This window comes from Sebastes umbrosus, chromosome 5, assembly GCF_015220745.1.
Source record: "Sebastes umbrosus isolate fSebUmb1 chromosome 5, fSebUmb1.pri, whole genome shotgun sequence".
Classification (NCBI taxonomy): domain Eukaryota; kingdom Metazoa; phylum Chordata; class Actinopteri; order Perciformes; family Sebastidae; genus Sebastes; species Sebastes umbrosus.
Window position 1 is genome coordinate 8,113,248 of NC_051273.1, and position 21,810 is coordinate 8,135,057.

The 21,810-nt window shown below is 41.6% G+C and overlaps 1 protein-coding gene across 2 annotated transcripts in view; it reads right to left on the reverse strand.

The window, feature by feature from the left end:
* The window catches only part of cachd1 (cache domain containing 1), a 102,847-nt gene that overhangs the window by 18,580 nt on the left and 62,457 nt on the right, over nucleotides 1–21,810 (reverse strand). For both annotated transcript variants that reach the window (XM_037770342.1, XM_037770343.1), the window contains 12 exons: nucleotides 16,023–16,149; nucleotides 13,627–13,771; nucleotides 13,248–13,464; nucleotides 12,919–13,068; nucleotides 8,913–9,197; nucleotides 8,368–8,517; nucleotides 5,896–6,019; nucleotides 5,642–5,759; nucleotides 2,996–3,164; nucleotides 2,708–2,850; nucleotides 1,656–1,837; nucleotides 565–675 (listed from right to left, as the gene is read on the reverse strand). In XM_037770342.1, coding sequence (XP_037626270.1) covers nucleotides 565–675; nucleotides 1,656–1,837; nucleotides 2,708–2,850; nucleotides 2,996–3,164; nucleotides 5,642–5,759; nucleotides 5,896–6,019; nucleotides 8,368–8,517; nucleotides 8,913–9,197; nucleotides 12,919–13,068; nucleotides 13,248–13,464; nucleotides 13,627–13,771; nucleotides 16,023–16,149 — 1,921 coding nt within the window. The remainder of the gene's footprint in view (nucleotides 1–564; nucleotides 676–1,655; nucleotides 1,838–2,707; nucleotides 2,851–2,995; nucleotides 3,165–5,641; nucleotides 5,760–5,895; nucleotides 6,020–8,367; nucleotides 8,518–8,912; nucleotides 9,198–12,918; nucleotides 13,069–13,247; nucleotides 13,465–13,626; nucleotides 13,772–16,022; nucleotides 16,150–21,810) is intronic.

The window sequence follows — 21,810 nt, forward strand, 5'->3', positions numbered from 1 at the left end:
ATCTCGTTACAATGGCACCTGGCAGTTGGTGGGATATATTAGACAGCAAGTGAACATTTCTTCCTTGAACTTTGTGTTGGAAGCAGAAAAAATGGGCAAGCGTAAGGATGTGAGCGACTTTGACAAGGGCCAAATTGCTAGACAGAGCATCTCCAAAACTGCAGCTCTTGTGGGATGTTCCCGGTCTGCAGTGGTCAGGACCTACCAAAAGTGGTCCAAGGAAGGAAAACAAGTGAACCAGCGACAGGGTCAGACCCAAGGCTCATTGATGCACGTGGGGAACGAAGGCTGGCCTGTGTTGGCTGATCCAATAGTAGAGCTTCTGTAGCTCAAATTGTTGAAAACGTTCATGCTGGTTCCGATAGAAAGGTGTCAGAACACACAGTGCATCGCAGTTTGTTGCGTAGTATGGGGCTGCGTAGCCGCAGACCGGTCAGGGTGCCCAATGCTGACCTATTGTTATGGCTGATTTGACTTGTAGGACATGATTTCCTCTGGAGCAGTAAAATATGAGATGGCAGAGGGGTTTAATGTGGTTAAAATACACCTTCTTCTTCTTCTTACCTGGAGGCATGAATGGTGTGGCTGATGGTGACGACGTAGCCCGCCCCGCCCACATCCAGGTACGGTCCCGTGAAGGTGATGAGGCCAGGGTTAGCCACAGCATGCTGGTACCTACACAACACATCACACAGGCAGAGGGGGATTTCATGAAGAGGGTTATTTCACAAAGTTGACCATCTTCATTTTTCCTGGCTAACAAAGTAAATGAGATACCTTTTAATATGCTTTTACAGGTTTTATCCAACCAGTCATTACTTGAGAATGTGAATGGTAACTTTTTGTGGGAAACACAGAGAATTGCTGGTGCATTTGTTTTTGGTCTTGACTGCATACAAAAAAACCTGTGGATTATACTGTCCCAATTTAGTTATTGTCATATCTATTTTCAATGCATTTTACTTTAGTTGTTTGGATTCTCATTTTACCCGATTAATCAGATTGCTATTTTGACTAAAATTTTATATTCATAAATCAAAATATAAAAGCTATAAGTCAAACCTTTCTGATCAGATTATATATGCCAACAAAAAGCTGTTAGCACACCGGTAAGGTTTCCTGTTCTCTTTTCATTCTTCAATTCCTACCGTGTTTGCATGCAGAAGTTGGATACATAAGTTATATGGTTGATTACTCTATGTGTACATTTGTTTCAATAAAGTAGGCAAAAATAGGTGCAATTAATGCAGGAATGATATCTGTAATGCAGAACCCTTTTCCATGGGCTGAATGTGATCTTTTCTAAATCCTAACACACAACCTGCCAGAATATCACATGACTACAAACATTTTAAACATATAAAAACATTGTTAACTTTTGAGTAAGCAGCGATGAAAGACATGTTTTGATTTACATACTATTGGATAATTGTCCACTCATTTGAATTCAACAGTTTAATGAGAAAATCTGAACTTAATTCAACTCAGTAATGGCTGGTGACCATTTTAAGCACAAACATGTGCTGGCAATTTGCACACATGCTCATTCCCTTTAACTCCTACCTTCCCAACACTATCTCAAAACTCCTTTTGCGCCCCTAAAGCACACACACACACTTCTGCACCCCCTTCACACCCTCCAAAGTAAGCCTCACCATTGTCTGCGGGTCGGGTCGAAGGCTTTGTCCATCAGTGATCCTGGGTAAATCCGGAGCACCCCACTGGGCGTTGCTATGTAACGGCGCACAATGTAGCAGTTGAGGCTACTCATTTCCATTAGTGTCATCCACTCATCCGTGACGTGACTGGTCGCCATAACCTCGTTCCTGACAGAGGACTGCAGAGGGGAGAGGATGACGGGATGGAGGGAGACAGGGAGAGAAGAGGGATGGTGAGGGTGAAAGGAAATAAGAGAAGGAAGGAGGAGGTTAATGAGGAGAGGAGGAAAAAAGTTGAGGAAGAATTAGAAAATCTGGGAATTTGCCTGAAATCAAAGTTGGCAAAAACTTTGGGCAAGTTGGCCTCCAGTCTACCCACAAACAACATAGAAATACAAAGTGACTCCTGCCGTTCAAACACACCTAAACTTGAATTCATTCTACTGTATTACTGCTCAATATAGATACACATTTTTTATGGAAGTATAAACAAGAAATCACAAATAGCAAGGCTCAGAACACCAGTATTTAGGAATAAATGGGACTCGATTAGCCCTAAAGCCCTGAAAAACACCCTGAAAAATCACATCTCAGTACCATTTACAGAGAGGCTTCTGAGTTTGAAAGGGGTGATGAGGTCACCGGAGGGGGCCTTTAAGACTAGCCTGGGAATCAGAGCTGGGACTGGGGCTTAGAGTTCAAACTCTAACCCCGTACTCCCCCCAGGACAGGAATGCACACAGGCTGCCAAAACCACGTGGGGGCTTGTCCCCCTTCTTAAAGATGCAGAGCTTCATTTAAAATGTGTGAAGGTTAGTTGTAATGTAAGCAGCCAGATATTGTAAGAGAGTTACATTTAAAAACTATCTCGAGACCAATTAATTGTGTGTTTGTACATACTTACTGAAGAATATGAATATGTGTGCCTTTAACCTGACTGCAGGGTTGGCGATGTGCCACCTGTTTGCCAGGTAAACAACATTAACCCTGTGTGCGCCCACAGGCTGGTCTTCGCAATGAGTTGCATGTGTGTTCCCGTGCTTGTTTACCTTGAGGCCTGGGTTGGCTATGAGCCTGGTGTTGTCACTCAGGTAGGCGGTGTAGTGCTCCACCATGCGCTTTGTTTCTGGCTGGCTGAGGTGCTCGTAGGGAGAGGAGAAACTACCGGCTGCCAACATCACAGTGGGGGACTCTGAGAAAGAGACACAAAGAGGGGAAAAAGGGACAGTCAGAGATGCTAATCAATGTTTTCGAGCTGACTATGGATAAAAATAAAGTTTGTAGACTTGTTTATTACTCCAAGTTATTATATATTAGTCCTGTGCTGTTCTGCTTACCAACTGTGGCAAGCTGTTTGAAGTGCAGGCAGGAGCTGGGTTGACCCAGCAGGTCTAAACGATGGTACAGGAGCTTGGAGCTGGGAGCTGTGTTCAGGTTCTTCAGATGCTTCACTGGGATCTCCGGCTGCACGTACACGATGCACAGGATGAACGACGTGTCCTGAACCTGGAAGATTAAAACAGGAGTGGTGGATATAATCTATATACTTACATTTTTTAAAAAGACAAAATAATTTCCTGTAACAGCTGGGCACGGTAGATTTTAGCAAACACTATTCAAACAGTAGTAGATAGTGCCTCTGTCTGCAATTATTTTCAAATGCGATTTAATACACATTTGCTGTGTTGAACCCACTACCACCCATTAACATCTGGCTTTTGTCTTCAGTGGGAAGGTTACAATCGGCATTCATTCCCGGGACAAACGTCTCTGCAGTAGTCACAGGTATTTATCAATTCCAGCTCCGATTGGCAGTGATGGAAAGATGACACCCGGGTGGACACGCTAATTTAAGCCCCTTTCCGGTGCAATGCTATGTGACGCGTGATGAAGTGAAGCTATAATACATAAAATCAACAGTGATTTGGACAATTATTATAATTTATCAACGTGCAAAACATACAATTAATATGCTCTCCTCAAAGCCACCAGTCTCCAGTCAGATCTCTGATCATCGAAACACACTCCACTTGAACTCCCCAGAAACGAAATAAACTCATCAAAACTGGCTTTTTTAGTCTTTCCACTGTTCCAACAATTACCAGCTCTGGTTTGAGAGTTTGAAAGAAAGACTAAATAAGTAACAGATATAAAAATCGAAGTAACCACCGTAACATTTTCACTGTTTACTAACTCCGCTCACGGTGTGTACGTAACGTTGAATGTGACACAGCAGGAAAAAAACAGAAAGGCAGCATACTCGCAATGGGAAAGGAGTCTATCGCCTATTTTTAACGGGTTTCCCCGTGTTTAAAAACCTGCGTCTATGTGCTAAGTTTGATGGGAAAAGAGTATTAGTGGGTATGTCTGGCAGCAGGAAAGTGCATGTGGGATTGACTTGGAAAAAAACTACAGTGCCCATGTTCATTGTAGTCATCCAGTGCAATGGTGTAGCTCGTTGATGTGTTTTATTTCATGGTCAACAATGGAGGTCTATAGCACAGACGAATAAGATATATCAGGCTTTGGCTGCCAATACTTATTAGTAGAATGTATACTTTTCATGGGATTTGTTGACATTAAGAAAACTATAGAATATCACTTATGTAAATAAACATATTCCAGACAATGCTGCAGAATGCAAAGAGGGATGACATAAACGTTAAGTTGGGGTTGCCTGCTGTACCTTTTTTGGCAGGTTCAACACATTTACCTTTAGTGACAAGTGTGAGCTTATGAATAAAATACTGGGAGTTGATGTAACTCCAGTGCATCTCCACTTCTTCATGCTTTGTATAAACTAGAAGCCAGAGAGACATTGTGACATTTCACACACTCCCCATCCCTATCAGCTCTCTTTTGCAGTGTTTAGTGTATTCTGCCTTCACAGCCAGTGTTTCGTGGGCCGCAGGCGTCGTTCCAGAGAAGATAAATGTGTCCGGCTTAACATCTGCTTTCACCCCACTGATTCTAAATGAACCACGCGGGGCTCGTCTGGTCCCAAATTCTGAGACTTTGGTGTTAAATCATGCAAAATGTCAAATGAACAGTAAACTGTTTTTAGACAGACACAGGAGCTTCTGATAACTCAAGAGGAAATAAGAGAAAATCTCCTCAGCTGCTCATTTTTAAGACACATTTTAGTCTAAATTCTGGTCACAAGGAAGGACAAAAACATGGTATACTCATAAAGGATTCCCTGAGATATCATTTGTCCTTCATAAAGACAGAATGGCGTGGGAAACAACAGACTCTTCTCGATTTTCTGGGTCAATTGACCATTTTTTCTGGCTCTGGAAAGTTCATTTTTAAAAAAACAGAGGCAGCTGCCAAACTCATGGCAAAAGGTGACGTGTTTGAACTCTAGTGCCTGTGCGAAAAGAAAAAAAATGTCAAAAGCTTTTAAAAAAGGCTAAAAGTGAAATGCCTAAATCGAGTGTGATATTTTTGCTCTTGCCAAAAATCGAAATGTCAGAAAGCAAAAAGACTCAACGTGATGTTATTGCTGTTCTGCTGCCATTTGCTCCTAAAACATGACACCTCTGGGCCGGAGAGGAAAAGCAGATTGGAGGGACGGACGGTTTATGGGTGTGGGAGCGCTTGGCTTTTATTACACCAACTAATTTAAGGTGGCGGAGGTTTGGTGGAGACATAAAGGCTGGGAGCATAAATCTCTGTACTGCTTTTAGACAGCAGTGCAGTAATGATAAAGAGACAGAAAGTATATGAGATAGATATTGTCCCAGTACAACAATGGCTCACTGGCACAGAGCCAAAGATCATCATGTCTCTGCTGAGTGCTTGTTCTGCTTCAAATATACAATCCTTTTGCTCACATTTACTCCATTCAAATAATTTCCATCTCCACATGTGTTGATTTATAAATGTTCTATGGAAACAAACTAAATAAATAAAGACAAAATAATTGCAATTAGATATTTTTTTCAAAATGGTGCAGCTCTAGTCTCTATAAGGACACCTACCAGCTTCCAGGCGTAGCTGACGTTGTATGCGTCTTTGCTGTTGTCCCGTAGTCGGTTGGCGTGCCAGGACAGAGAGGAGTTTACCGGCACAGAAATGACCTGACTGCCCAGAGGGAGGCTGCAGAAAAATGCACGCCAATAAACAACAAAAAGTACACATCAAATATGCTATGTATGTATCCATGGGTGGAGGAATTCTGGTTGTAAGTGGTTTTGAAGGTGAAGTCAACTTTCTGTTCCTCATCTTCTCTTACCTGAGGATGTTTTGCCGGACAACAGGGAATCCTGGGATATTCTCGTAGTGGATGATGTCAGTGTGAAGGGGAGGCTCGGTCATCAGGTAGGGCCGTGTCAGTGACGGATGCATCAGGGTGTAACCTAGGAAATCAGACAACATCATAAATTACGTAAAATAACGTTTCCTGTCCATGACAGAGTTAGCATGCAGCTTTAGTCATGATGTCTAGCTCTGCTTTTCCTGGCAATGTGTGAAACCGTAAGTGTTTCCATACATTACTGTATGTGTAGTGTTTACCACTTTGGATTTAAAATGTGAGGGTGCAGGTCGTATCCACGAGGATCTTCTGCCGTTTTCTGCACTGTTGTTTCGGCCGGCTGCAGTTTGTTTTGGTTGACGGATACGGAACGCATATGGCGTGACTTTACTCTGACTACAACAATAAAAGCGGTAACTTCCTATTACCTCTGCATGGACTCAAATGAAACACATAAAGTATATTGATTCTGGCATTAAAAAATCTATTTCAAAATCTAAAAAAAATAAAATAAATTGTGATACATAGGTGAATCATTTTTTCCCACCCCTACAGCATACATGGAGAGCACAAGACTGTCAATAGAAAGTATTTAGGTAGAGAGTTACTTAATTCTGATCAACATTAGATAAATGCCTCCCATGCAAAAATATTTCCAATACTCTCATCTGTTATTTTCACTTCCAGGACCGGGAGCCTCTTGTCAGCCGTGTATTTACCTAATTGTATTTACCTTCACTCTAATTGCCAGCAGACGATTTGAATGCCGGCTAATAACTTTAATGGGACTCATTCGTCTATGTTTACCGAGTTGCTGCGCTAATAAGCGTGGTACAGTAATAAGCTGTAATTTGATGGCATATTTATTACAATAACAAACATTTTAGAGGGGAAAAAAGAGACTCATTGAATGGCGCAGCAGAGGAGCGAAACTCACAGAGCTGCAAAGATTCACTTACAATAATTAGGTTTAATAGTGAAAAATGATGCTGAACACGTATTTAAACCATTCAGGTGAGTAAATGCCTGTTAGTCTGCACAGGTTTTATAATTTGCTCTGCTATACCTCACCTCTCTCCTAAATATTTCCCTTCTCCTCTACACGTCTTCCACCTGTCCTTCACTGCTCCCTTCTTCAAACTTCTTTTTTTAAATCACTTTCACCTTCTTTTTGCTTTCTATTAGCAGTACTACCTCCCAGGCCCCCAAAACCATACATCAAATCATGTCTGGTTATTACGGTGTTTGTTGCCAGATATACCTGCCCTCCCTACTCAACTCTTAAAGGTTGGGTTGGTAACTTTGAGAAACTAGCAAGAGTGCACTAGATTGAAAAAATGATCCAACCGAAACAGCCCAGTGTTGTCGACTCTTTTCCAATGAAAGTAGCTAGCAGCACTAGCTCCAAAAGACACTAAATCTAGCGAGAAAGTCGCGAAGTCTGCAACACTAACAGTCCTTCCCTTCAGGCCTCCCTCCAGAGCTCAAAGCTCTTTTCTCTTCACAATTTTTTTAAATTTCATTTCAGTTTCCATTTTTAACAACTAGTTTTCATCTTTAGTTTTCAATACTATCTTATTAGCTTGGCAGGAGGACATTGTCACCAATGTTATATTATTGTAGCCAATATAACTCAGTATAGAATCTTTCAACAGAATTGCATTGAGCTAGGGCCCATGTTTACTTCCTGTCAGCTATTGTCATTTACATACACTGGAACAGGAAATAAACTGGAAGACATTTGAAATGTTTATGTTTACAAGGGGAACCAATCTGTTGCTATCATTGCTGCTCTCTGCTCTCCAGGCCTACAGAGCATGACTTAACTGCTGTACAGCACCAGCGGTTTAGTCAAGACCCCTTCAGCTGATGCCAAAACAAACCAACACCGGACATGAGCACTGCCGCCCTGCGCTGTGGCAACGCACTGAGGCATGGCTCAACAGAGAATGAAACGCCAAAGAAGTGCCAGTGCTACCAAGAAAACATGTCAATTAAGTCTAATAAGGGATAATGGTTGTGGAGGAAGTTGAAACAGACAAAATAACATGTAATTCCACTTGTATGTGAAACAAAAACACCAAAATACACTCTATTCCAACCATTTGGAGTGTTTCTCTCAGGCTAATGATTGATATCTTGAATATGCACAGAAATGTTTTGTAGACCTGTTGGACCAGTCATTTATTTTTCACATTTAGCCTGATTGTTGCTTGTTTTGTTACTGACTGAAATCTAAGCAACACGCAGGGTGTGACTGATCTTGATGATCCCCTCTAGACCTTTTATTACAGCATTAACTTTATTTAGAGAACAGGCTGTCCTGATTTAAAGCCTTACTTGGTTACAAACGCTGCTGTACATTTGGCTGAGCACAAGTTAGAAAAGGCACCATTTCCTGCACTGCGGTAGATTGATTACTGCCACCTCGCCTGCCTCTATGTGACTGACCTTTGTTGTCAATGAGGAACGTGTATGAGGCCAGTGAGTCTTGGTAGTAGGTGACATCCTCCAAGATGTAGGCCAGGTTCACATCCACCCCAACCACGCCCAGGAGAAGGTTACCGAAGTAACACGGCCGGCTCACGGTCATAATAAACCCTGGAGAAAGAAGAAGAAGAATCTAAGCAAAGTTCATGCCAACACCTCGTTAGTTTAAATGTGATACTAACTGTTTTTCTTCAGTAAAAGTGTCAAGCCACCTTCTCAGCATATAAAACCTTTGGTTGTGTATGTACGTCTCTTTAGACAGAGCCAGACTAGCTGCTCCCTGTTTCCAGTCTTTATGCTAAACTACGCTAATTGTCAGCTGGCTCTTATTAAGCTCATGGATATGAAAGTCGATCTTCTCATCTGACTCTCAGACTTAATTTATGCTCTCTCGGTTCAATTTTATTCAATTGATCTAAACTTGTTCAGGATGAGAACGCTGTTTGGCCAAAAAATTCAAATGTTAAATTCAATATTAGTCCGGACTCTCTGTCCAAACCACTCACCATCTCCCATGGGGTCAGAGTAGGGCAGGCTGAAGCGGGCCAAGTCGATCATGCGATTGGGCAGGTTAATGTAGAAGCGGCCCACAGTCGTCTCCAGGTTGCTCAGCTGGTTTAGTACCATCATGCTTCCCTTCACCACCGGGATCATGGAAGCTCCTGCTGATCCGGACGAGGACGCCATAGAGGAGCGGTCACGGTCGTACATTCGGTCGACGCCGTACTTAACCGAATTTTGCTCGGCGAGGTCCCTCAAGAAGGCCAGCTCCTTCAGGCCCGTTACTCCCTCTGAAGGAGGACAGAATGGGATGGAGAATGAGTTTGATTATTTTTTTTTTTATTATTTAATCAAGCAGGGATATTAAGAACAAATCCGTAATGGACGGCATGGCTGGAGGCTTACTGAACAGGGTAACTGTGCAAATGAAAAGAGGAGGGAGTGATTGAAAGGAGGTAAAAAGAGTAAACAGCTCTTCACTAAAGAGCGCATGACTGAAATTGCCATTATAAAAGGCAACCCACTGCTCCCTTTGTTCCCCTCTAGCTGTAAAAAAACAAAACCCTCAGGGAGCCGAAGAAAAGAAATCACACCTCTGCCACCAATCATCGGCTGAATTCATCAAGAATCTTTGAAATGAGAGGTATATTTAGAGAACTCATACAATTCAGGTAGTTACGCAGCAAGAGGCTTGCATTAAACGGGATGGGTACTCAAAGCACATACTTTACATTGCCACATGGATTTCCCTAACTTATTTGGCATCAGCAGCAGAGATATTTCATACATGCAGGCCCTGACTTGTGAACCAGCGTCATGATCTCTTTAAGCTTTATTAGTTCAATCCCGCGTATCTGCCAAACAACAATTGTCGTCTGTGAAGCTCAGAGATCATCACATGAATAAATCCCTCGTCGCTTTACGGAAGATATGCAGCTGAGCGTTGATGCACTCTTCAGACTCGACCTTTCCAAGCCTCATAAGGTTATTTAGAGGAGACTGGATAATCATGGCCTACCCCTTCAGCTGTCACCTGGAACATTTGGCATCCCACAACCTATTGGGAAGGATAGAGCACAAATGTCTGCCAGTATCCAATCATTGACTGGATTAGAGCCGAATCCCTTTCTAATGCCAAGGCTCTGCTGATCATCACGCTGGGCGGCTGACGGGAGGCAATGTCGTCATGGGTGGCAATGTCAAACCAAACACAAAGGAGAAAGTTTGCTGACAGCACAGGTTTCTGTTCACTGTAATTCGTGAGTGAGTATTCATTCCCATTTCTAGGATATGTATAATGATTTAAATATAATGATTTAATAAAAGATCTACCGTAAAAGAGACCCTGTGAGGTTTTCTTGTAAGCAAACCTTTCACATCCTTTCTGTGCTTCCTCGTTCCTCATCATTTCTAACTACAGTAGGACATCAGTGTTCGAGGAAATCAGCCCGTCATCACCCACTTACTCAATCTGTGTGTGCTGTGCTCCCATTACTGGAGCAACTACCAAGCTAAGAAAACAAAAAACAGCAGTTTGAGAGTTACTTCAGAGGAGGTAGGTCAGATAAAAGACCTAACATGTGTGTGTAATGATACCTAAAAGTTCTACTTCGAGCCTACGATTTATTTCATTTATGAAACCCACCCCTAACAGGTTTTACCTTTGGTAAAAGGTTACCAAAACGGTATATTAAACAAGCTGCTAATCTCTGTGACTTTGAGTCCAAGCTTGGGTTGCAAATATGAAAAACAAGCTATTTTTGAGCACAGTCCAGACCAAAAAAAACACTGTACACCTGAAATCTTCCCTCTTTTATGTTGTTGCCATATTTCCTTATATCCCTCCTACTAACACTTCCCTTGACACAAAAGCACACACAACTCATGATGAAAAACCTGTCAGGGTCTTGCTTAGATCAGCTGTTATGTTGTCCGTTAGAGGAAATTACTTTCCCTGGCTGAAAGTGTGTTAATCACACATACGGCCGGTATGGCGGGAACATTTATCCACAATAACACACCCTGCACATGTAAGTTGATCATTGCACACACATTATTGAAGCAGTGAAGTTCATATTAATGAGGATACCTGGAGGGCTGAGAGGCCCTTTATGCTCAGGCGAATAAGAGCATGTGTTACTTCTGTGTGAGTGGGTTTGATTTTAGTGTGGTTCATTTTCTGCATATTTTGAAATGACAGAGAAGCATCTTTAAATTAAATAGAAGTGTCTTTAAAAGGTGGACACATTAGAAACTGTAAATGAGCAAGACACAAAGGAATTGCGAGATAGGAAGACACGTTTGTTAATTTACTAATTTACTATTTACTCCTTAGAGTTAGAGCTTCGAATCACACTATGTCCAGTTTCAGATTCATGAAATAAACAATGCCAAACATTTGTTGTTCGAGCTTATCAAATGCAAGGATTTTTGAGTTTTCTCCATTTTATACATGAATATGTGCTCTAAGAAATTGTAACTGGGATTTTTCAGTATTTTCTGACTTTTTATAAACTACATTTTTTTTTTTTAAATCAAAAAGTTGTATGCAAAATACAGTGAGTAATACGCAGGTAATGATTGATGTGTAGGGTAGAAACCATATGTCTAGCTGACAGTTTATTCAGCAGGTTATTCAGGCTACCATACACAGTTTTGATGAGGGAGGTGGGTATCTCATCAACACACACACAACTCTGCATTATGCTGCCGAGGGACTGCTGATCTCCTTGAACAATCAGCACTTCACATTTGGCAGGGGATGCAGGGAATAAGACAAGCACACCCACAGTGGGCCTTTCAGCTGTGTGCAACAGCGTCAGCAACAAAACAAATGTTTTTTTGGATATGCAATGCTAATAAACTCAGAGGATGATAGATTTCTGCATCCTTTTCATCATGGAGCTCTTTAAACAGCCAAGGTCCTCTGTCAGTCACACACAGAATGAGCAGCATGCCCTTTGAAGTCTCACTCTGTCCTCTCTTAGATGTACCTAATTTCCATTCTCAGATGCAAAAACGATTTGTATTAATGGTGGACTAATGCATGCGCAGCGGAGGTGAGTGTATGTGTGTGTGTGTTGCGGAGGGAGGCGGGAATCAGAGGAGGCAGATGGATGGACAAGGACAATGAAAGAGGAAAAGGAAGCATACACACCACACCAACACACACACACACACGCAGAAAAAAGCCTTTGAGGTTTCTGAGCACCTCTCTAACCTTCAGTCTTCTCTTGAACACATTGTACCCAAGAACATAGAGAAAGAATATCTAACACACAGAAAAAGCTCCAAGTAGAGCAAAAAATAATGAAGCCTGAGATACTGTATGTGCAAAACAAGAAAAAATCAAATCAAATCTAAATGAATGGAGAATATGTGACTAATACAGGGCCAAGAATGGTGTTCATCGACTGTTTTGTGCTTTATTTCTAAAAGAGGCTGTGGTTCTAAATACCCAAGTAAAGTAAACCAATTAATATAAGTGTACAAGTAAGTGTTGTTGTGAGCTAACCGAGAAGGCTACAGGCTACTTCATTTAGTTTATACACAGCAGACACTTCACAACGCTGTGAAAGTGTCCTTTTACACTGAAAAAAATTAATGAAAGTCCAAATTGTAAGTAAAATGTTGGTTTCAGCTTTAGTTAAAGTACAAGTAGAGCCCCTTTGGATCTTATTTTTCAAAACAAATCTTGGAATTTATTAGTTGATGTTTCTTTTTCCTCTTTTTTTTAATATATAAAAAAAAAACAAATCAGCAGTGAAACCTCTGTGATAATGGTATTTTAAAAAATTCCATTTGCAGCACGATACTCAGGTTTAACCAATTATTGTTGAGGGAAATAATCAGGTAATTTGCATTTTGTGTTCATTTTTATCTTTACTGTCAGATCACTTGCTGCAATAGTGTCTCGCAGGAGAAAAAAAACAACATGTTTTATTGTGGGTACATAAAATCTAGGTGAAACCACCCTTAACCAGCCACGAGCCTTAAATACGAGTGACCTACCGTTCATGAGTGCGTAGGTGAGGATCATGACCGAGTTGTTGAGGTGTCGGTTCTCCTCTCTGACCACACTGAGCGTCGCTCTCTTCTCCTGCTCCGACGACTCTCGAGACGTGATACCTGAGGACAGGTGGATGATCACCATGTCTGTGGCTGATAGAAAACAGAGACAAACACGACACTCATGTCAAGTAATATCAAATAAATTGACAAGAGAATTGATTAAAATATGCCCATAAAACTTAAGAGCTAGAATTGATCTCTGAGGCAGCACACCAACAACTGGGCACATTCCTAATATGCAGCGTCACCGCAACTTCACGATTTCTTACTGGTACTGTGTTTGCAGAGACTGCTGGTGTTTCGGAGCAGCTGGAAGGCCTTCTGGAAGCCTGCTGCGTGCTGTGTGGCTGCATCAGATGCCTTAATGTTGGAGATGAAGGTGCTCATTTTCCTCTTGGTCTCACTGGTGGCTGGAGAGAGCAGACTCTTATAGCACTGGTCCAGAGAACAGGAGCGAACCGTCTCAGCTACTGACAAAATGGAGATCTTGGGAGGAGTAATAATGAGATCAAATTAAAAACATGTGTTAGCTGGAATAACACTGAAAATGTCTTTTTTGATTTTCCAAAGCATTTTGGCATTTTTGATGTATGCATTCTTCTTAATAAAGCAAGGTAAGAGAGATAAGGTTTATTCCCTTTCACTAACCTTGTCATGTTCATCTACGGCGTTGAGTATGACCAGTGCAGAGTCCCTGGCGATCTGAAGCTGGGTGTCAGTTACAGACGCTCCGTGGTCCACCATCACCACGATGTGTTTAGACTGGGGACGCACCGCAGACACATACACAGGCCTGCAGGAACACACGCACAAAACAAACATGCTTGTTGAGATCAGACATTTTACTACACAGTAATACGCATACAATCCTCAACCCAAGACAATATTAACACAAACTGTGACAGTATTTGATCAGTGATAATAAAATGCAAAAATAAGTGCAGAAACAAATGTATTTTTTTTCTAAAGTTGTTTGCATTTGTATTTATTTATCATTGTTCCCATCTCTCTAAAACCTCTCCGCCACCATAATGTCATTCCCTCAGGGTAATAGTAACAATTATGACACATGAGGATGTCGGGGCCGTGCCCCGCCCGATCCCTGGTGGCTGGGGCTCCGCTCGGGGCACTAGGACGGTTCTCTCTAGAGCATGCGGCAGGCGGGAGGTAGGCCGGGTCAACTTATTCCTCCTTTTCACATCTAAATGACATGACAGTCCATCCCTGATAAACAGGCCACCTCCCTTGGGTCTGGGAGCTGTTTTTTTAAGGGATCATGCCAACAATGGGTCAGCCCTCTCCTATAAGGCTCTGGGGGCACCCCAAAGCTAGGCCAATCAGGCAAAAAAAAAAAAAAGAAGAAAGAAATAATGTATGTGTATATTTATTGAAAATGAATAAATGCATAAATACAATTTCAAAGTACAAAATGAAACAATAACCCGGTTGATCCTGCCGGACTGACCCTGCTGACCCGTTCTGGAGTTCCCTGACGGTGCCCCCGTTGTGCTTCGCTGCCAGTGGACGGGGCGGCGCCCCCTTGACCTTATTATTGTTATAAATGTTATTATTATCATAATTGTTATTATTTATCATAATGAATTATGTTCATTGCTCATTTATTTATTTAGTTATTTACTTCCCTATGCTTTCTCTTAGTTAACTACCTTTATTACTTATTTACACACACCCACGCAACTGGCGTGGTTCTCTCATCCAATGGCAAAAGTGTGTTAACTGGCCTGTATTCACTGTTCTTGTCATCCTCTTGTTGTTCTGTTAATGAATTGTCTTTTGTCTTGCAATAAAAAGAAAAGAAAAAAACAAACAAACAAATGTAGTTTCCTGTAAGCTAACTGCAACTGTTTACCGTGTCTCATGTATCTGCTTCACCCTTTCCTCATCCCTTGTCTCTCTGGGTGGCTTTTGTCAGAGTTTCTGCACTCAGCTACAGTTTTCACAAGAGATCCCCTTCCCTTTCTGCTATTTTTGGTGGAGGTTCAACACTTTCTTCATGTCACGCTGTCATTGCAGAGTTATTTATTCAAAACCAAATGTGTCCGACTTCCCACAACTGTATGGGACTTTCAAGCTTCAAAAGTTATAAAAGGAATCTTATGCTTCAGTTACTGCTTGCATGTTTTAAAATTACAAAATAAGATTTCAGCAGCTTTTCAGGCCTTGTAGGATCATAGTCACGTAAAAAAAACTAAAGTAACATAATAAACGTCCTGCTACAGTATGTAGTATTAAATCATGGACCCTCTGTGATAAAATGATAAACGCTTGATCCACAAAAAGCAGACTACGTATGTGCCCACTGTCGGCTTGCTGTTGGTATAAAAGTAGATCTTAATCTATTATCTTGAGGTATGTTTTCAATAATTGGTGTCAGTGTTCATGTATTATGATCAGGTTGATGGGGTGCAGAGGGTAGGTGGTCAGTGTGTGTGGTCTACTGGACAAGGAGACACTAACACAGGGTGGAGAGGGAGCGATGTACTCACAAAGCCTCATTCACACTTGAAGCAAGCCAAGTAACGTCATTTCTCTCATGGCTGTATGCCAGCTCACTGACTGGAACAGCCAGAAGAAAAGAATTCAAAGGACATGATCAAAAAAAAAGTGAGAGCCCATGCAAAAATGCAACAGAAAGCAAGAGAGAGACAAAATAATATAGAAAGAAAAAACTTTCGGTTGTAGCCACAAAAAACAAAAAAAAACAACAACACTGGAGGTGTGAAATTCCAACAGGCTTTCGTGGTACAGAGCCACATTCCTGTCAAGGCTATGTGTGGTCAGGGTGTGTGAGGGCAGCATGCCATCAACATGGCTTCTGGGCCACCCCGCAGCAACTGACAGAGAGGAGGGGTGAGGAGGAGGAGTAAGGGAGGAGGGACAAGTTGATGTGTTTTTGACGTCAAGCCAGCCTGTTTTGATACTTTGCCAGGCGAGTGATATCAGTTGGCAAACTGCGTGTCTGGCTTTAACCTTGAGCTCGACAATAAAATAAATGTTAAACAAAAGGAGAAGTCAGTCCGTACCTGCTGCGGTGCTCGTAACTTCCCTTGCACTGGAACTTGTGGGCAGGGAAGACTGTGAAGATGCCCTCCTCTGAGCTGAAGTACTGCCACTTTATCCCCGGGTTGGACTTCAGGTTGTCTGCTAACACTGTATAGAGGGAAGAGACAGAGAGGGAGCATGTTAAAAAAAAGAGGGGAGGATAAAGGAGATAAGGGAGAGACAAACGGGGAGGAGAAAGATCAAGGAAGGAAGTGGGAAAGGCAAGATGGAAGAAAGGTGAAACATAAGGAATTCTGTACTTTTGAGAGTTTCACTTTGTTTAGATTTAACCTTTGACCTCTTTCAGGATTGAGACCTTTCAAGTTCAGGGGTTAACTGTGACTCCTGTGTGAATCAGAGTAGGTGAGAGAAACCTCTCACATGATTTTATCTCATCTTAGCCCTGACACACCGAGCCGACGGGTGGCGTACTATACAGACATTAACTGTGAGCTAGCTAATAACAGACCATCATGTTATTGATCCAACATTTAAACCAATAAGCTCTCAGGCATTTCTCATCATGCCCTGATGTTTTGCAGTCGGCGGAGAGCAACTGTGACGCCTGGCTCTAAAAACTGCAGCTGCCTTGATCTTGTGAGGTAATCACTGTATATGTTTAACTAACCAGCATGCATTTTGTTGTGCGGTGATCGATTCTGAGCAGGCATGGCTCATCTTGAACGAGCCAAATAAACTTCTGTAAACTTTCCCTCTGATAAACAGTTGCCTTCTGTTACTGGCCTTTTCATACCTAATTCAGATCTATGCAAACCTGCCTATTCAGGCAGGACGAGGAGTTAAATACCGCCCTTTCTGATACAAAATAAGTATAGACATGTAAATGATTTCCCCATTCACACCTCATAGAATAAATTAACCGGATGAAGAAGAAGTAAATTTGAGCTCTTCGACTACTGCGAAGTATACAGAACGTCTCTCATTTGGATACCGGAACTCGATCCGTGTGTCACAACTGTGACTGCAGGGCGAGCTGAAATAACAGCCTTAACTACAACCTCTGCAGAAACACTGAGCCCAAGTATTTGCTCAACACTAACAGACAGATTTTTTTTTTTTTTTTTACTGGGTCACAGAGTCAACAGTATCTTCACAGAGATCCCATCACAAAGCCAGCAACTTCCTTTCCGCTCACTGCAACACAAAACGGCCTTTCACAAAGAGATGGGGCGGGGGAGGGAGGAGGGAGGAGGGAGTTGGAGAGACACAAATAGAAACTTTACGGGCGAAAACAGAGGAAACAGAGCGTGGCCACCAGAGTAGGCTTTATTATAGTAACATCAAACAATAATGCAGCTGTTAAATCAATTTATTTCTTAAGAAATACAGACATGCAAAGCAACCATGACAAACCCTCAAGCAGTAAATGAACTAATCCTATCAATATAATCTAGCACAAATCTTGTCAGGATGCAAATCAGAGAGAAACTCTAGATATACAGTAGGGCTATGAAATAAACTGCAATTTGATTTTCTGTTTTATGTCTCTGCTTAAATCCCAATAGCCACACATGGCTACTTCTTGTTTCTGGCTAGAAATGAATCTATAATATTCAGTCCAAAATGTAATATTTCCTCAGAGAAAGTTTAGTTTGATTTAACCAGGTATTACTGTACAACGTTTAATTTGTTACATCTAATAAATATCCATTGTGGTTTCTGCAGGTCATTAGCAGCTGTACACATCCAACAACTATTTTGCCATTTAGCTGACTATTTGTTATTATTCGGGTGGAGGTTTCCACAGACGGGTAGGATTTCAAATATCTAGTTAATTAAGTCTATGGTCTTTGCCAGACATGCTAACCGCCATTCATGCACAACAGCTGGGTCTAAATGGTTCCTAAATGTGGTTCTTGGCTTGTGATCACATTGAATTAATCACCTGCTAACGACAACCTGTTTTGGCCTTTTCCAACCTCGCAGCAATATTACGAGCCAAAGACTATTTTTCTTTTCTATGGGAGTGGTGGAAAATCATATGTCAAATATTCAACTAACACTAAAAATCCAAAACTCATTAAATATATATACAAATAGATTAATTACACTGTGAAACCGTCAAACTGCCAAACATTATAAACAGCATCAAAACACACCTCTGACTACATGCACTTGGCAAAATAACTAGTTTTGAGACACGGCAGGTTCTCGCACCCCGCGGTCGCCCATCATACATCATCCCTGCCCGGTCGCTCCATCCATCTCTGAGGCTCATATAAACAGGAAACACTCGGTTGTGTTGACAGTGGAAGAAGGGCTCTGTATACATCTGTCAGGCTACAGTGCTCCACTCTGCCAGCAGTGTTTAGAGCTTCCCAGAAACAGATGGACAAGCCAATAAATAGGACCCAAATGACACCCATTTCCTACCACCTTAATACTACTGAGTGTTTGTAATGACCTGCTTTGATATATCTGCATCTACTTCCATACATAAACACACCACATGTAACGCTTTGAGTACCACACGCTAGCAGAGATGATTCAAGTTAAGTACCACTCAAGTGTATCACTCCTATATCTGGTAGCTCTCTCGCTCTTTCTTTCATGTAGATCTAGGGAACAGACACGATGTTAACCAACTTTATTAACAACAATGAGACAAGCAATCCGATAAATATCTTACTTTAAAAATATGGTAACATTACAGCATAGTTTCCTTATCCATTTCTGTTTACTCTATGCATGACTGAATAAACAATTAGAGTCTACAGCCATGCCAGCAGCTCTGTGAGGTTATACTTTGGCACAGTAGCGCTTTGAACTAAATGCTAACATCAGCATGCTCACAATGACAATGTTTACATGCTGATGTTTAGCAGGTTATGTTCACGTAAGCATGCTCATTAGCATGATGGGGATGTCAATAGGTTTGCAGGTATTTGGTCATAAACCAAAGTATTTCTACATGGCGCTACATGGAAAGTGAAGGGAGCACTAGAGTTGTTACAATTCATCCTGAGGGGAACATGCATGTCATGACAACCCATCCTCATACTGCCACTAGAGGAAAAGTGACCAAAGTCAGTAGGATGTTTCGCCTGGGAACCATATATGTCTGTACATTTTGTGCCAATCCATCCAGTAGATGTGGAGATATTTCACAAGATAATGGACCGACTGATGGCGCTAGATGGAAAGTCAGGGGATCATCAAAAAGATTAGTTAGATTAGATTTATTTTATGGGGACCATGAATGTCTGAACATAATTTTACAGCAATTTATTAAATAGTAGTTGAGATATTTTAGTCTGGACCACGGTGCTGGACCGAAAGCATGGGCAACACACCATTCAACCTCGCCCTCCATAGAGCCCCGGTGTTAGCGTGTTTTATAAACAAACAGATTATACCTAGATAATAGTGAGACTCTGAAGGATTTTGAAAAATATCTAATTGCAATTTTTTTGGACTGATATTGCAGTTGCGATATGATTTGCGATTTTAGAGAGAATGATAATTTTTACATCATTATTCTCATTTTCATTGTAAAAACACTAAAATGATTATGGTGTGATATTTGCGGGATCTGTACCGAAACGAAGATGTTTTCCTAAGCCTGTAGAATATGATGTGTAGGCCAGGACATCTCTGTGGGACGACTATATTTAATGCGTTTCCTACGATTTGAAAATTGCAGTAGGCCCTACTGTGATTTATTTTGATTAATTGTGCAACCCTACGTGTGGTGCTACATTTTCACTCTAATCACATGGTTTTAAAAATAAAAATCTGTCCGTGCACCATTTACAACATGAGTAGTATGCCGTAATTAATTTAAGTTCGGTTGAGTTTAGTTGAAGTTCTATTGAGTTGATGCAAATGAAGCAAGATCTTGCAGCGTGACAAGTAAACTAAAAAAAAATGATTTAAGGTCACACACATAGCCAAACAACTTGGCATGGAGAATGCAAGTCAATGTGACAAGTGTTCAGTGGTACTCCAACTTAAAGTCGGGGTTGAAGTTGTTGGAAAAGTTGGAATGCTCCGAAATGGATGAAATTGCACAGGAAGGAAAGGAAGGCTGCAAAAAGGAAAAAAATGGGTGGTAGAAAGAAGATGGATCAAACTAGTCCTCTAATCCCACAGCACTTCACTGCCAGTCATCTCTCATCTACTTGTCTTTTCACTCCCACCTGCTGGTATCACTATTGATGCCTCCCACATCCACCATCTCTCTCCCATCTCCCCCTTCCTCTCACAGAAAAAAGTAAAATTGAAGATAAGAGGAGAGAAGATGGAAAGAATACAATACAGTCTTGATACAATTACTCCATTTCAATCAGCTCTCACCCCTCCTTTCTTCCCCTTCATTCATCATTCTCTCCCTCTCAATTATCCCTCTCTCTCTCTCTCTCTCTCACCCGCTGCCTCCCCCCTTCCTTCCCCTCTGTAGCTGCTTGTTTAGACTGGGCTGAGACAAATGAGAGAGAATGAATACGCTGGGAACGTGGGGGTCAAGGAGGGCTGAGTGTGAGGGACAGGGAGACGAGAGGGGTAACTTGAACTCGCCGTGACTGGCTTGCAAGGAAAATAACACCCAGCTGATGGTGACGTGTTATGAATGGCAGTCATTATGAATGGTTTGCAGAGAGAGGAGCAGGCTGGGACGCCTGGAAAAAATAGGGGGGGGGGGGCAGAAGAAGAACAAATGATGTTGGAAGTTTCCTGTAAAAAGGGAAGGAAGATGGGGGCAAGTGCAATATCCAGGGTGCAATGGAGGAGTAAAGGGTTTAGTATGCTTCAAATAAACTGGTTTGTATCAAGTGTCCTCTGAACACGCCTCGAGGCAAAAGTGATGATCTGTTACAAACGAAAAATTTAGCATCATAGAGAGACGCAATTTAATCAAACAAATAGGGATAACAGCACACACTTTCAGATTTAGAAAGTTACAAAAATTGTGAATTGTTTCTGGCGTCTGAACAGTGTGGTGAGGGCGGAGGTTTCAGGAGCTGTTTGATGATCCAATAAGCACTTAATTTCAAACTTAAGGATGTCTTTAAGCAGTCCCTCCAGGATCTTACAGAGTTCTTTTGGGATTATCACCCCTAAAATGATTCAATTTCCACACACACACACCGGCCCGAGCCAATCACGCGCCAAGTGTGGCTGCAGCTCATTAGCGTGAGCCACCTAGCTGCTATATTAGCATCACGGTAGCTGTTTGGCTATGAAGACACTCTCTATAACTACAATTATGATCAAATTGGCTGTCAATCATGATGTGTCACCCCCTATTTATAGCATCAGATAACTAATTTAAACCAAACTTATCAGAAAAATGAACACTTGAACACAACAGTGTGATAAGAACTACCTAAAATGACAGAAACCATCTTTGGGAAAAATGTACTTTGACATTTTAGTTTGAGGGGATGGGATTTATGACTTATACTGCAGCCAGCCACCAGGGAGTGATCCAGATGTTTTGGCTTCACTATTGGGGAGCTGACATGTTGTCCTTCTTTAAATAGAGTCTATGGGGCAAGCACTATCTGACAAGACATGCTATAGGGAAATACAGCTCTCCCCTATGTAGTTGAAAGGAAAGGTGTTAGTGGGGTTTGAAGCTAGATTTCTATTTGACTGTAGCTGCTAAATGCGGTTATGAAATGGTTTATTTTTAGGCTGAAAACTGCAGTTCTTGGTAAAAATCATTTTCAATAAACTTTTTGTAGAAATATTTTAGGGTTTTGAAAACTTACAGGATCTTACTCACAAACGTTAAAGGGATCGGTTCGA